Source organism: Colobus angolensis, unplaced genomic scaffold (genome assembly GCF_000951035.1).
Source record: "Colobus angolensis palliatus isolate OR3802 unplaced genomic scaffold, Cang.pa_1.0 Scaffold569, whole genome shotgun sequence".
NCBI lineage: Eukaryota > Metazoa > Chordata > Mammalia > Primates > Cercopithecidae > Colobus > Colobus angolensis.
Window position 1 is genome coordinate 1,330,429 of NW_012119254.1, and position 12,176 is coordinate 1,342,604.

A 12,176-nucleotide genomic window follows, 5' to 3' on the forward strand; every position below is an offset into this window, starting at 1 on the left:
GTCTTGGCTCACTGCAACCTCTGCCTCCCAGGTTCAAGCGATTCTCCTGCCTCAGCCTCCTGAGTAGCCGGAATTACAGGCATGCACCACCACACCTGGCTAATTTTTGTATTTTTAGAAAAGACAGGGTTTCGTCATGTGGCCCATGCTGGTCTTGAACTCCTGACCTCAGGTGATCCACCTGCCTCAGCCTCCCAAAGTGCTGGGATTACAGGCGTGAGCTACCGTGGCCAACCACCAGCTATTTTTTGATGTATTTGTAGAGACGAGGTCTCACTATCTTGCCCAGACTGGTCTCAGACTCCTGGGCTCGAGTAGTCCTCCCGCCTCAGCCTCCCAAAGTGCCAGAATTATAGGTGTGAGCCACTGCTTATTGGTTTGCTTATCTGTGTTTCCTCATTAATCTATAGTGAAACTATGTATTAAATTATAAATAAAAACAATTTTAAAAGGTTATATTTTAAAATACTTTAAGGTATAAATTTTAAGGGGAAATTCTGCATACCCCCTTTTTCTTAAAAAGATACAAAGAATTGATCTATTTTCTTGTGTATTTTCTAGTTTCTACCACCTAATTTTTCTCTTGTGTATTTTTTCTTTTTGAAGTTTTCCCTTCTACTTATCCTATTGATCCTGAAAATGTTGTGTGTTGGTTTTGAGAATTGTATTGCTAGTTACTAGAGAGAAATACAGAGTAACAAAAATTATGAGCATTTGGAAAATTATAAAGGTTAGAGAAGTCTTAGATAAGGCCTGGATATCTGGTTCTGTTCCTTTGTGAAAATGAAAGAGACTTACATGACTCTTCAATGTTTCCATAATTCTTCTACCTAGGAATAAGTATCACTTATTAAGCATTTACTGTGGATAAGGCATAGTGTTGAGTACTTTATGTGCATTATTTTATCTAGTCATCACAACTACTCTTAAGAAGTAAAGAGTATTACTATCCCCACTTTACATATGAATAAATTGAGCCTCACACAGGCTCCTTGGATAAAATATTTTATTGGATAAAATAAATTCATAAATTTATTTCAGGTTAGTGTGACACTGAGGTCTGGACTTTGCTGCCTCACATTTATTGTCTGTCTTGTTCATCCAGGGGGTCATGTGGGATAGGATATTATGATTCCTAGGGCTGATGACTAGCTGGTGTGTACCAGTACAGCACAATGGCCTGTGTTTGTTTTGATTGGCCAATGCCTGGGCTGTAGGAATTTGTTGGTTTGTACAAGCCCCTGATTATTTTATTTTTATTTTTATATTATTTTTTTGAGACAGAGTCTTGCTCTGTTGCCCAGGCTGGAGTGCAGTGGCACGATCTCGGCTCACTACACGCTCCGCCTCCCAAGTAGCTGGGACTATGGGAGCCTGCCACCACACCTGGCTAATTTTTTGTATTTTTAATAGAGAGGGGGTTTCACCGTGTTAGCCAGGATGGTCTCTATCTCCTGACCTTGTGATGCGCCTGCCTCGTCCTCCCAAAGTGCTGGGATTACAGGTGTGAGCTACTGTGCCAGGCCTACGCGCCTGATTATTATTGCAAATTTACATTAAATAAAATATTTGAGGGCTTACATAATATTAATATGTGACTGGTATATTTGTGTTTTTATTTATTACAATAAAACATCATTTTAAACTATTATCAATTGTCTATACATTTATTGAAGTCAGAGGCTATCTTATATAGATTTGATGGTTTTACAATGCCCACAGCATTGGTTCAGTAAATATATGTTGAATGGATAAGTTTCTTCATGTAATTGTTAATATATTCAAAAACCAAATTTCTCTCTCTTTAGGCCAGAGAAGGTCGGACCACCATTGTGATAGCTCATCGTTTGTCTACAGTTCGTAATGCCGATGTCATCGCTGGTTTCGATGATGGAGTCATTGTGGAGAAAGGAAATCATGATGAGCTCATAAAAGAGAAAGGCATTTACTTCAAACTTGTCACAATGCAGGTATAGTTTAACTTCAGAATTTTCCTAAGTCATCTCAGTGATAAACTGATTTTGCATTTAATGCTAAAAATAAATATTATTTGATTTGATTATCTTAAAAAGTAGGAAACAACACTTGGGGGATTCAGAATGACACCAGTGTTTAAGATTTTTTTTTTCTCTCTTGAAAGAGGGGAAAATAAGGAAGGATAAACAGATAACAAAAATTAAAAGGTTTCAAGGTGTGTTATCTATTATAGTAGTCAGTAGCCACATGTGCCTGTACAGCATTTAAACAGTAGTGAATCTGAATTGGAATGTTTTAAGTAGAGTGAGCATACCTTGTTCTGAAGACTTAGTGCAAAAAAATGCAAAATATCTCAATTTTTATATTGATTACGTGTTGGAATGATATCACAGGATATCAATAATATATTGGATATATTAGGTGAAATAAAATATATCATTAAAATTGATTTCACTTCTTTCTTTTTACATTTGTTAACATGGCTTCTAGAAAATTTAAAATAACATGGCTCACAGTATGGCTTGCACCGTATTTCTGTTGATAGCATTGATCCAGAGTAAACTTGATTGACTCAAAACACCCACAAAAAAGGGCATGAGAAGATAAGATACATGGAATGAATGCCAGTTTATTTCAGTATATACAGTGGGAATTCTTCTTTGGTGGTTTTCATTTCCAAATATCACACACGTATACAGACACACACAGACACACACACACACACACACACAAAACAACCCAGCAGATTAGCTTTATCCTTTTCTGCAGTTACTAAACAAATTACTGTTTTCCTTGATAGCTGACATTCAGTGATTAGCTTTCATTGGTTAACACAGCCTAATGAGCTTATGCATATTTCTTGTTTATTTTAGACAGCAGGAAATGAAATTGAATTAGAAAATGCAGCTGATGAATCCAAAAGTGAAATTGATGCCTTGGAAATGTCTTCACATGATTCAGGATCCAGTCTAATAAGAAAAAGATCCACTCGTAGGAGTGTCCGTGGATCACAAGGCCAAGACAGAAAGCTTAGTACCAAAGAGGCTCTGGTATGAAGGGGGATGCGGAGTTTGTTTTAATCTCACCAACTGTGGTTCCCCTAGTTTGGTGGGCTAGGGCTATGGTAGGAGTGGGAACAAAAAAGGGTTATCCAGAATCCTCCTGTCCTATCCCCTAGAATGTTCCACAGGCCAGGATGTCAACATTTTAGAATCAGGTTAGAATTTAAGAGTGTCAATTTATACAGTAGAATTTTTAGAATTAAAATTTATAATGTAAAGAGACTATAGCGGGTCTTCAAATATCAAAGTTTCTATTCTGTTTATTCCTGCTTATAAATACTCTTGTCAGGTTCTGAGTACCAAATAAAAGTTAAGTGTTTGTGGAAGCATCATTTATTTTTTAAAAAATAAGGGAATATTGTAGCAACATTTGTCAGCATTTTTTTGAAGCTAAATAATAATCATTATGACATTTTTTGAAGCAAAATTGTCATCACTTATTCCTTGATAAGGAATAAGGATAGGATATATTCCTTTACAAATTTTTGTGCATATGTAAGAACTGTATATTATAAAAGTTTTTAACTAACTGTTGTAATAATTTGTGTTTCCTAGGATGAAAGTATACCTCCAGTTTCCTTTTGGAGGATTATGAAGCTAAATTTAACTGAATGGCCTTATTTTGTTGTTGGTGTATTTTGTGCCATTATAAATGGAGGTCTGCAACCAGCATTTGCAGTAATATTTTCAAAGATTATAGGGGTAAGTGTGATGCCCATTTGTGTGATTTACTTGTGAGTCCTGATGGAAGAATGAATGAATAAACTGTGTTTGAACTGGGATACATAAGCAACAAAATCCATTACCTTCTTATGAAACTAATTGGCTTGAAGATGTAAGAATGGAAGTCTGCTTTGTGATAGGAAAGCTAACTTTGTGAACCTTCCTTTGTTGTCACAGTTGGTTTCTAGCCTGGGCAACTAAGAACCAGCTTCCTGAAATAGTCAATGAAAGTGATGAGATGACTTTCTCATACCTGCCAACATTGGACTCTGAACAAACCTTGTGAACTCTCATTTCACCAATGTGCAAAGAGAGTTCCTCAAATGTTTGTCAGACTGGCTTGAGAATGCACTGTTCTCTAACGTACATATTTTCCAGGACATGAGTAGGCCTAGCATGCTACTTTTGTAAGATGTAATTTTCATCCCACTTGCTAAGGTTAAAACAAATAGGAGCAGCTGCCTAAAGATCGAAATTGACATATGTTGATTCCACCTCATCTTAATGGTGGCATTTTTAGCAATAAAGTTACGATCTGAAAGGAATGCTCTCTGTTTAGTGATATATTTCCAAACATCAAGCTGAGGACACCCTTGCCATAACTGCTGAAAACATTGTGGAGAAAGAGATTGATCACCACAAGAAGCATAAGCTAAACACTGACTTTTGATTCTACAAAACATATGTGACTATTCAGGTCTACCTATGCCTGGCTAGCTTATTTCAGTTTAATATATTCATTCATGAATTCATGTTTAATGATATTCATGTTTAATATGAAATATATTTATTCAAGAATTATTATTATATTTTTAGTCTCGCTCACTCTCGTCCAGGCTAGAGTGCAGTGGTGCGATCTTGGCTCACTGCACCCTCTGCCTCCTGGGCTCAAGCGATTCTCTTGCCTCAGCCTCCTGTGTAGCTGGGATTACAGGCCTGCACCACCACACCTGGCTAAAATTTTTGTATTTTTAGTAGAGATAGGGCTTCACCATGTTGGCCAGGTTGGTCTCAAACTCCTAACCTCAAGTGATGCACCTGCCTCAGCCTCCCAAAGTACTGGGATTACAGGCATGAGCTGCCATGCCTGGCCTCTAGAATTATTTTTTGTGTCTTCTCTGTGCCAGATATTTTTCTAATTGTTGAAAAAAAGTCTGAGAATGTGATCAAATATCTGATTCTGTAGAGTATATGGTCCAGGGCAGGAGTCAGCAAACTTTTTCTATTAACAGTAAGATGGTAAATATTTTAGGCTTTGCACACCGCATGATTTCTGTTACAAATACTCACCTCTGACCTAGTAGTGCACAAGGACAATGTGGAAATGAATGAACATGACTATGTTCCATTAAAACTTTATATAAACATTTGGCCAGTGGCCCATAGTTTGCTGATCCTTGCACTAACATATGTCTTGCAGGTTTTTAGGGGACGGGGGGAGGTGGTGTCATCAGAGAAAAAAAAAAGGCAGTGGTTAAGTTAGGAATGGGTTTGGTTGTAGCAAAACCTCAACTTATGATTTTATACTTTTCTCATTCTTCATATAACAATAAGTCTGGAGGTAAGTGTCCCAGGGCTGGGATATTAGCTCTTAGATATTGAATAGGCAACCAGATATCTGCCTCATTGAAGATAGTGGGCTCTGCATCAGATTGCTTGGATTTATATCCTTGGGTCATCCCTTGTTGGCTGTGTTGACTTGAGCAAATTAATTACCTTTTCTGTACTTCAGTTTCTATCTGTGTAAAACTGTGATAATAAATCATTCTCCATTCTGGAGATGGTTGCCAGGATTAGAGGAATAGTATATATGAATTTGCTTAGAATAATGCCTGGCATAGAGTAAGAATTTAGTAATTGTTATGATTTTTGTTAGACTGACTAGTCAAAAAATTATTTAATCTTTTCAAAAATCCTTTTTGTCGTTGTTGTTTGTCTGTTTTTTTATGAAAGGTAAAGTTGTCTGTCCTGGGCTAGGAATGTGACTGTCTTACAAGACTGATTTTGGCCCACTGTGAAGGGAGATACGTGTTTTCTTTCCCTGAGGAGTGGTTATTCTCTGTGTTCCTTGAGTCCAAAACATCCCATTAGCCCTTATAACCATCTCTGGAAAACATTTCATGTATGGTGCTAGGTCAGGTAGCTGTAGTTTCCAACTGGCTCTCTAACTGGCCATCCTACCAAGAAGGCAGGCTCAAGGAAACGCCTTTCTTTTTGAAAGGCCCGAGCTGAGTGAATGACCACCGCTCTGTGGTTCACCAAAAAAACCACATCAGGTTTTCTCCAGATACCTCAGGACAGTTTGTCGAAATAGTAAAGCAATGAACTGCCGTAAATGTAGTTCCAACCAAGGGAAGAGAAGAGTATTTGTTCTGATTTCAACTTTACACAGTTGAGGTGGCACTCATGACTCCAAGAGGGAACCTGAGCAGAAAAAATATTGGACCAATTTATGAATGATAGACTTTTTCTTGGCCTCCACGGAAGGCAGAATGCAGATACCTTTAAGGCTGGCAGTAGGAAAGCCAACCCCGATTTCCAGTGTGCTGTGGCTCTCCTGACCCCTGAATACTGGGCCAGATGGGAAATGGGTCAGGTCCAGGATGGGTTCTTCACTGATTGAACTAAAAATCCTTTAAATGTTTTCTCACAGGTTTTTACAAGAAATGATGATCCTGAAACAAAACGACAGAATAGTAACTTGTTTTCACTATTGTTTCTAGTCCTTGGAATTATTTCTTTTATTACATTTTTCCTTCAGGTAAATGTCTCCATTTTCACTATATTCATTTTGAGAAATGCATCATTATTCAACTGGGGGGATTTATAAACATCGATGTAATTGGCCTTTTAGTAGAACTTTTCTATTAACATGGCTACTAATAGCCAAGTTTTTCTGACATGGTGAAAAAAGATGTTTGCCTCCTCTGTCTCCCTTGCTTACCTTCTCCTCTCCACCCTCACCTCCCGCAATGAAACCAGAGGGAACAGAGTGTTTGACCTAATATGATGACTGGAGGTGAAAGGCAGGGACTTAAAAATGGAGTGTGGAGGAGCCCTGGATATAAGTTTGGATATAAGTATTGCCAGTAAATATAAATACTCAAATGTCTTCCCGTGTTCTAAAAGAAACAAAAAACATAAACTGGTGTTCTAAAAGAAACAAAAAACAAAAACCACATAAACTGGTCACACGGGTTTAAAAAGGGTTTGAAGAGTTTATCACTCAACTTTTGTTCAAGAAGAAAGAACCATTTCAATGATGGAAGAATGTCAATCCTCTAACAAAAAATGTAGGAAACATTTGTAAGGAGTCAGATTTTTACTGCTTGCAAATCATTTGGCTGAAATGAAATGGCAAAGAATTAAGTACTCTAAGAGCTTAGTATGAGGGCCTGGTGTGGTGGCTTATGCCTGTAATCTCAGCACTTTGGGAGGCTGAGGCTAGTGGCTCACCTGAGGTCAGGAATTTGAGACCAGACTGGCCAACATTGCAAAACTCTGTCTCCGCTAAAAATACAAAAATTAACTGCTTGGTGGTGTGCACCTGTAGTCTCAGCTACTCAGGAGGCTGAAGCAGGAAATGTCTCAGGAACCCAGGAGGCCAGGAGGCGGAGGTCGCTGTGAGCCATGATCGTGCCACTGCACTCCAGCCTGGGCAACAGAGTGAGTCCCTGTCTCTAAATAAATAAATAAATAAATACCGTTTAGTATGATAAGACAGTGTTGGTTTTGGTTCAAGTGCTCCTTATACCTGTTTCTGATTTGGTGTCCTTGGGCACATAAGTAAACTGTCTAAGCCTATTTCTTTAGCTGTAAACTAGGGGTACTGGTACCTGCCTCTTGATAATTAAAAGTATCATGTGACCAAGTGCCCAGGCCTGCGTGAGGCAGTAGTAGGTAATCACTTATTAATTGAATGACTAGCCCCCTGTAATTTTTAAAGATAAAACTGTGAATAGATCTCTTTATTCAACATGTAAGCATGTATTACGTTTTTTAAAAATAGAATATTGTTCTGGACATTATAGGAGGGGGAAAAGAAAAAACAGACTGAATTCTTTCTTTACTAAGTACTTACAGTCTCACTGGGGAATTTGTCCTTACTGGAATAAATGTGACACTCTAACTACTTACAGGATTGCCATACCAGCTATTAATACCACAGGTGTTTGGAGGAGGTAAAGATTGCTCAATGTAAATTTGGTTAAGAAACTTGGAGTGAGGCAGGCTTTGAGTTGGTCCCTTAAATGTTGACAATTTGAATTGGTGAAGCAAAAGAAGTTAGAGGACTGCCTTTATAACATCATGGTGCTTGGGGGTACTGGAACCTAGCTTGCCTGGAAAACAGGTGAGAACAAAGTCTGTGAATTATAGGAACTTAGAAGTCCAGAGATAGCAAAATGCCTAAAGATGTTAGACCACCCAACTCCTCTTCTTAGTAACATGGGGAGGGAGTCCAGTGGGTAATTGAAAGCTCAGGCTCTGGGTTCCCATTCTGGTTAGGATTCTCGTGGATCTGGATTAAGATTCCAACTCTGCGACCTTATAACTGTGGACTTTGGATCTTATCAGGCTCTCTAAACCTCCGTTTCTTCTGTAAAGTGGGCTTTTCTGTCTATACCACCTGTACAGTCTTGTGCCATGGCACACAGTCGCAGAAACAGCAAGCCCTTGAAATCAGGCTTTCTGACTTTGTCTAATCTCCTGCTTTAGCAAAGACATCAATTCTCCCTCCTTTTATGTAATTGGTGGCTGAGTCTCTGACAAGGCATGTTCCTGCCCACAGGGCTTCACATTTGGCAAAGCTGGAGAGATCCTCACCAAGCGGCTCCGATACATGGTTTTCCGATCCATGCTCAGACAGGTATGTTTACTGAGGGCCGTGCCCTGAGATGTGTGCCCCTTAGACTCAGACAGTGGGAGCTCTGTCTTGTTTCCCGGGCCTAGCTCCTCTATTGGTTGTTCCTCAGTCTTATGTCAGAGATGGGACTGAACTGCCCCCTAGGTGCAGGCAAGGCTCTACTGTCTGTCTGTTCTGCGTGGGCACAAGGAACTGGACCAGTTTGAGACAGAGCCTCCAGAATGGATTCACCTCCAGTCTGTGTCTCAGCAGTGGTGGTCAGTGCAGGCAGAAGGCATCTTTGATACTCCTCATCCCTTTCCTCTCTTTCCTTCTTTCTTCTGGGAAACCCAGGGCACGAGTGTTTCTTTCCGTCAAGAGATGCCCTCTGTACTCTTTCTTTCTACAAATCAAAACATCCCTGTGACCCATTCCTCACTGCCCATTCTCTTTTCTGAGGCTAGTCTGAAATAGTAGTTGAAGCTGCAGTGTTACTGGCTGATAATGGGTTTAATGGAATGCTGCTCACATTTTGCAGCTTCAAAACCCTAACCATTGACACGTGTGAATGTTTTCCTGGGGAAATGGGGAAGGAAATTATAGGAATGTAAATCAGAGCAGTCCAGTTCAAAGGGGAAAGTTCCTTTAACAATCATGAAAATTTTGTATGTGACCTAATAACTTTCCATTTTAAAAATCACTAATCACTTGCCATTGAGTAAACTGATGCTTTAGAAGCCTGTCCCAGATGTGCCAGGGATACTCGAACCCTGGCTAAGAGGCATCAGTTTGGGGTGTTAGATTTTCTAGAGGGCATTCACATTTTGCCAGCTGTCTCTGGTTCCTCAGTTCTTCCCCATTCCTCCCATCACCATTTAAAAACAAAATCTATTTATTGAAATTGTTGGCTAGAGACTGACAGAGCCAGGACTGAATCTGAGTGAGAGAGCACGGTTTGATGGGAAACCCTGTCCTTGAACTCTTAGGTTGAACTGTATTCATAACTCACATTCCACTTAGGTCTACACTGACCTTGCTCCAGGGCCAAATTTCCCATTACCCAACCAGCCTCCAGGCCAACTGCTACATCCATTATACTTTGGCAGCTGAGCTGATGGTTAGTGGAATGCCTCCTCCATAAATTGTTAAGTAGGACAAGCATTTATTAAGTGCCTTCTGCTTACAAGGTCTAGTACTTAGTATTGTAAGGCATTCAAACCTGAATGGTCCCTGTGTTCAAGGACGTTACATTCCTGTGCAGAGACACTTTTAACCACTTAAGAATATTGAAAAGCAAGTTGATACATACTATAATAAATTATAGCACTATTTTTTCTAAATATTTTTGGGAAAAAATGATAGATACTTCTTTAATGTAAATAGCCAGTTTAGATAACTTCTTAGGGACCACAGTTATTTGTAAAACACATAAATTCACACTTCAAATTCACAATCATGTTAGTATCTGTGTATTTAAAAGTAAATTGTTTTACAAAGAAAATCTTATTTTATGTTGAATGTTATATTTTAATCTGGATTACTTTTGTTGATTTCTTTTTGACTTAAATCATTTATACTGCCCTGAGCTACATTTATCTAACTGCTTGTTCAACCTCTCTATTGGATATCTAATAAGGGTTTCACTGTTTAAGATTTCCAAAATTGAGCTTTTGACTCTTCTCCTCCCCACCAGACTTATTCCTTACCCCCTCTTCCCCCATATCAGTAAGCAACAGCTCCATTCTACCAGTTGTTTGGGCTAAAAACCTTGAAGCCATCCTTGACTCTTCTCTTTCTATTAACATTGCAGAAGCTTCCTAGCTGATCTCCCTGCCTCCATTCTTATCCCAATCTGGTAGGTTCACCTTAAAACAGCCAGAGTCACTTTTCTAAAATAGAAATCAAGTCATATCCCACTGCCCAAACCTGCTGAAGGCTGCCCGTACCTCACAGGATAAGGTCTGGAATCCTGACAGTTGCCCTAAGGCCACACACTATTTGGCCCCCACTGTCTCTCAAATCTCATCTCCTACAACCACCTTTTACCAACACAACATCTTACACAGTGGCTCACTGCCCAAGAGTAGGAGAGGGGAGGATCAGAGGAGCCAAATGAGAACACAAATCTGTCCAGAGGAAGGGGAGGCTTTTACAAATTCACACAAAGTTTCTTTTTAGGCTGCTGGCAGCCTTTAAAGCTTTCATGTTGGTGTATGAACAGATCAGGTATGCCTTTGCCTCAGGGCCTTTGCACATGCTGTTTCTGCTTTCCCTGAGGTATTCTCATCCTTTCCTTCATTCAGGCCTCTGTTCAGATGTCCCCTTAGACAGGCCTTCTCTTTCACCTCCCCAGTTGCTAAAATAGCACCTCCCCTCACTTTTCTGTTCTTCTTACCCTGCTCAATTTTTCTTTTATTTGTACCTTCCATCTCTAGAATCTAAGCTTCACAAAAGCAGCTACTTTGTCTTTTTTGTTCGTACAGGTCCAACACTTAGAAATCATGCACAGGACAAAGTAGGCACTCAGAAATTTTTGTGACAAATGAAAGGATCTATTTATGTGTTTTTATATTAAGTTTCTTTCTTGTGTATTGAATGTCGCATCCTGGGTGCTAAATGCCAGGGATATAAGTATAAACAAAACTGACCCTGTTGCTGCCCTCTTGTAGCAGGGAGTCTCATAAACAGAGCTTTAAGATAATAAAATCATTTTCTATGCCACAGGATGTGAGCTGGTTTGATGACCCTAAAAACACCACTGGAGCATTGACTACCAGGCTCGCCAATGATGCTGCTCAAGTTAAAGGGGTACGTGCTTTCTTTCTACTGGTGTTTATCTTAATTGGCCATTTTGGACCCCGGCATGAAACTAATTTTCTCCTTACAGGTGTTAGTTATCATCATTAAGAAAATGTTGGCTAGATATCTAACCTACAAACATATCACATGCTTTTTATAGCAACATGTTAACTATTTAAACATTATATACTGTAGAGCATATAGATAACTTATAAACCTTTTGCTATTGCTGTTATTCATTCTATTAACAAGATGCATGGAGAATAGTTATTTAGAAAAGAGAGTATAAAGTGCTCAATCAACATAAAACAGTAATTGCCCTTATCCATCTTTATCCATCTTTATCTTTAAATCTTTCTGTAAGATAGTACTATACTGACATTTCTTCTATCTAATATATAGGGCTTCTTTAAGAATAAATTAAGCTATGAATGAGGAAACACATAGAGTTATAACATTGAAATATAAACTTTAGGAGTCCCTCTTTTTCTGTTGTTTGGGATAGTTTCAGAAGGAATAGTACCAGCTCCTCTTTGTAATTGTTGTTTTACTACAAACTTCTTTGCTTAAAGCAAACAAAACAATAAAAATCAAGATTTAGATCAAGTTGTATAGAATGTAATTACACGTGCACACCTGTAATCCCAGCTACTTGGAAGGCTGAGGCACGAGAATTGCTTGAACTCTGGAGGTGGAGGTTGTAGAGCTGAGATCACACCACTGCATTCCAGCCTGGGTGACAGAGCAAGACTATGTCTCAAAAAAAAAAAAAA

At 39.0% G+C, this 12,176-nt stretch overlaps 1 protein-coding gene across 1 annotated transcript in view; it reads left to right on the plus strand.

The window, feature by feature from the left end:
* Window positions 1-12,176, plus strand: part of ABCB1 (ATP-binding cassette, sub-family B (MDR/TAP), member 1) — a 225,668-nt gene that overhangs the window by 182,008 nt on the left and 31,484 nt on the right. The window contains exons 16-21 of the mRNA XM_011961765.1: window positions 1,809-1,970; window positions 2,850-3,026; window positions 3,594-3,740; window positions 6,415-6,522; window positions 8,551-8,628; window positions 11,329-11,412. Coding sequence (XP_011817155.1) covers window positions 1,809-1,970; window positions 2,850-3,026; window positions 3,594-3,740; window positions 6,415-6,522; window positions 8,551-8,628; window positions 11,329-11,412 — 756 coding nt within the window. The remainder of the gene's footprint in view (window positions 1-1,808; window positions 1,971-2,849; window positions 3,027-3,593; window positions 3,741-6,414; window positions 6,523-8,550; window positions 8,629-11,328; window positions 11,413-12,176) is intronic.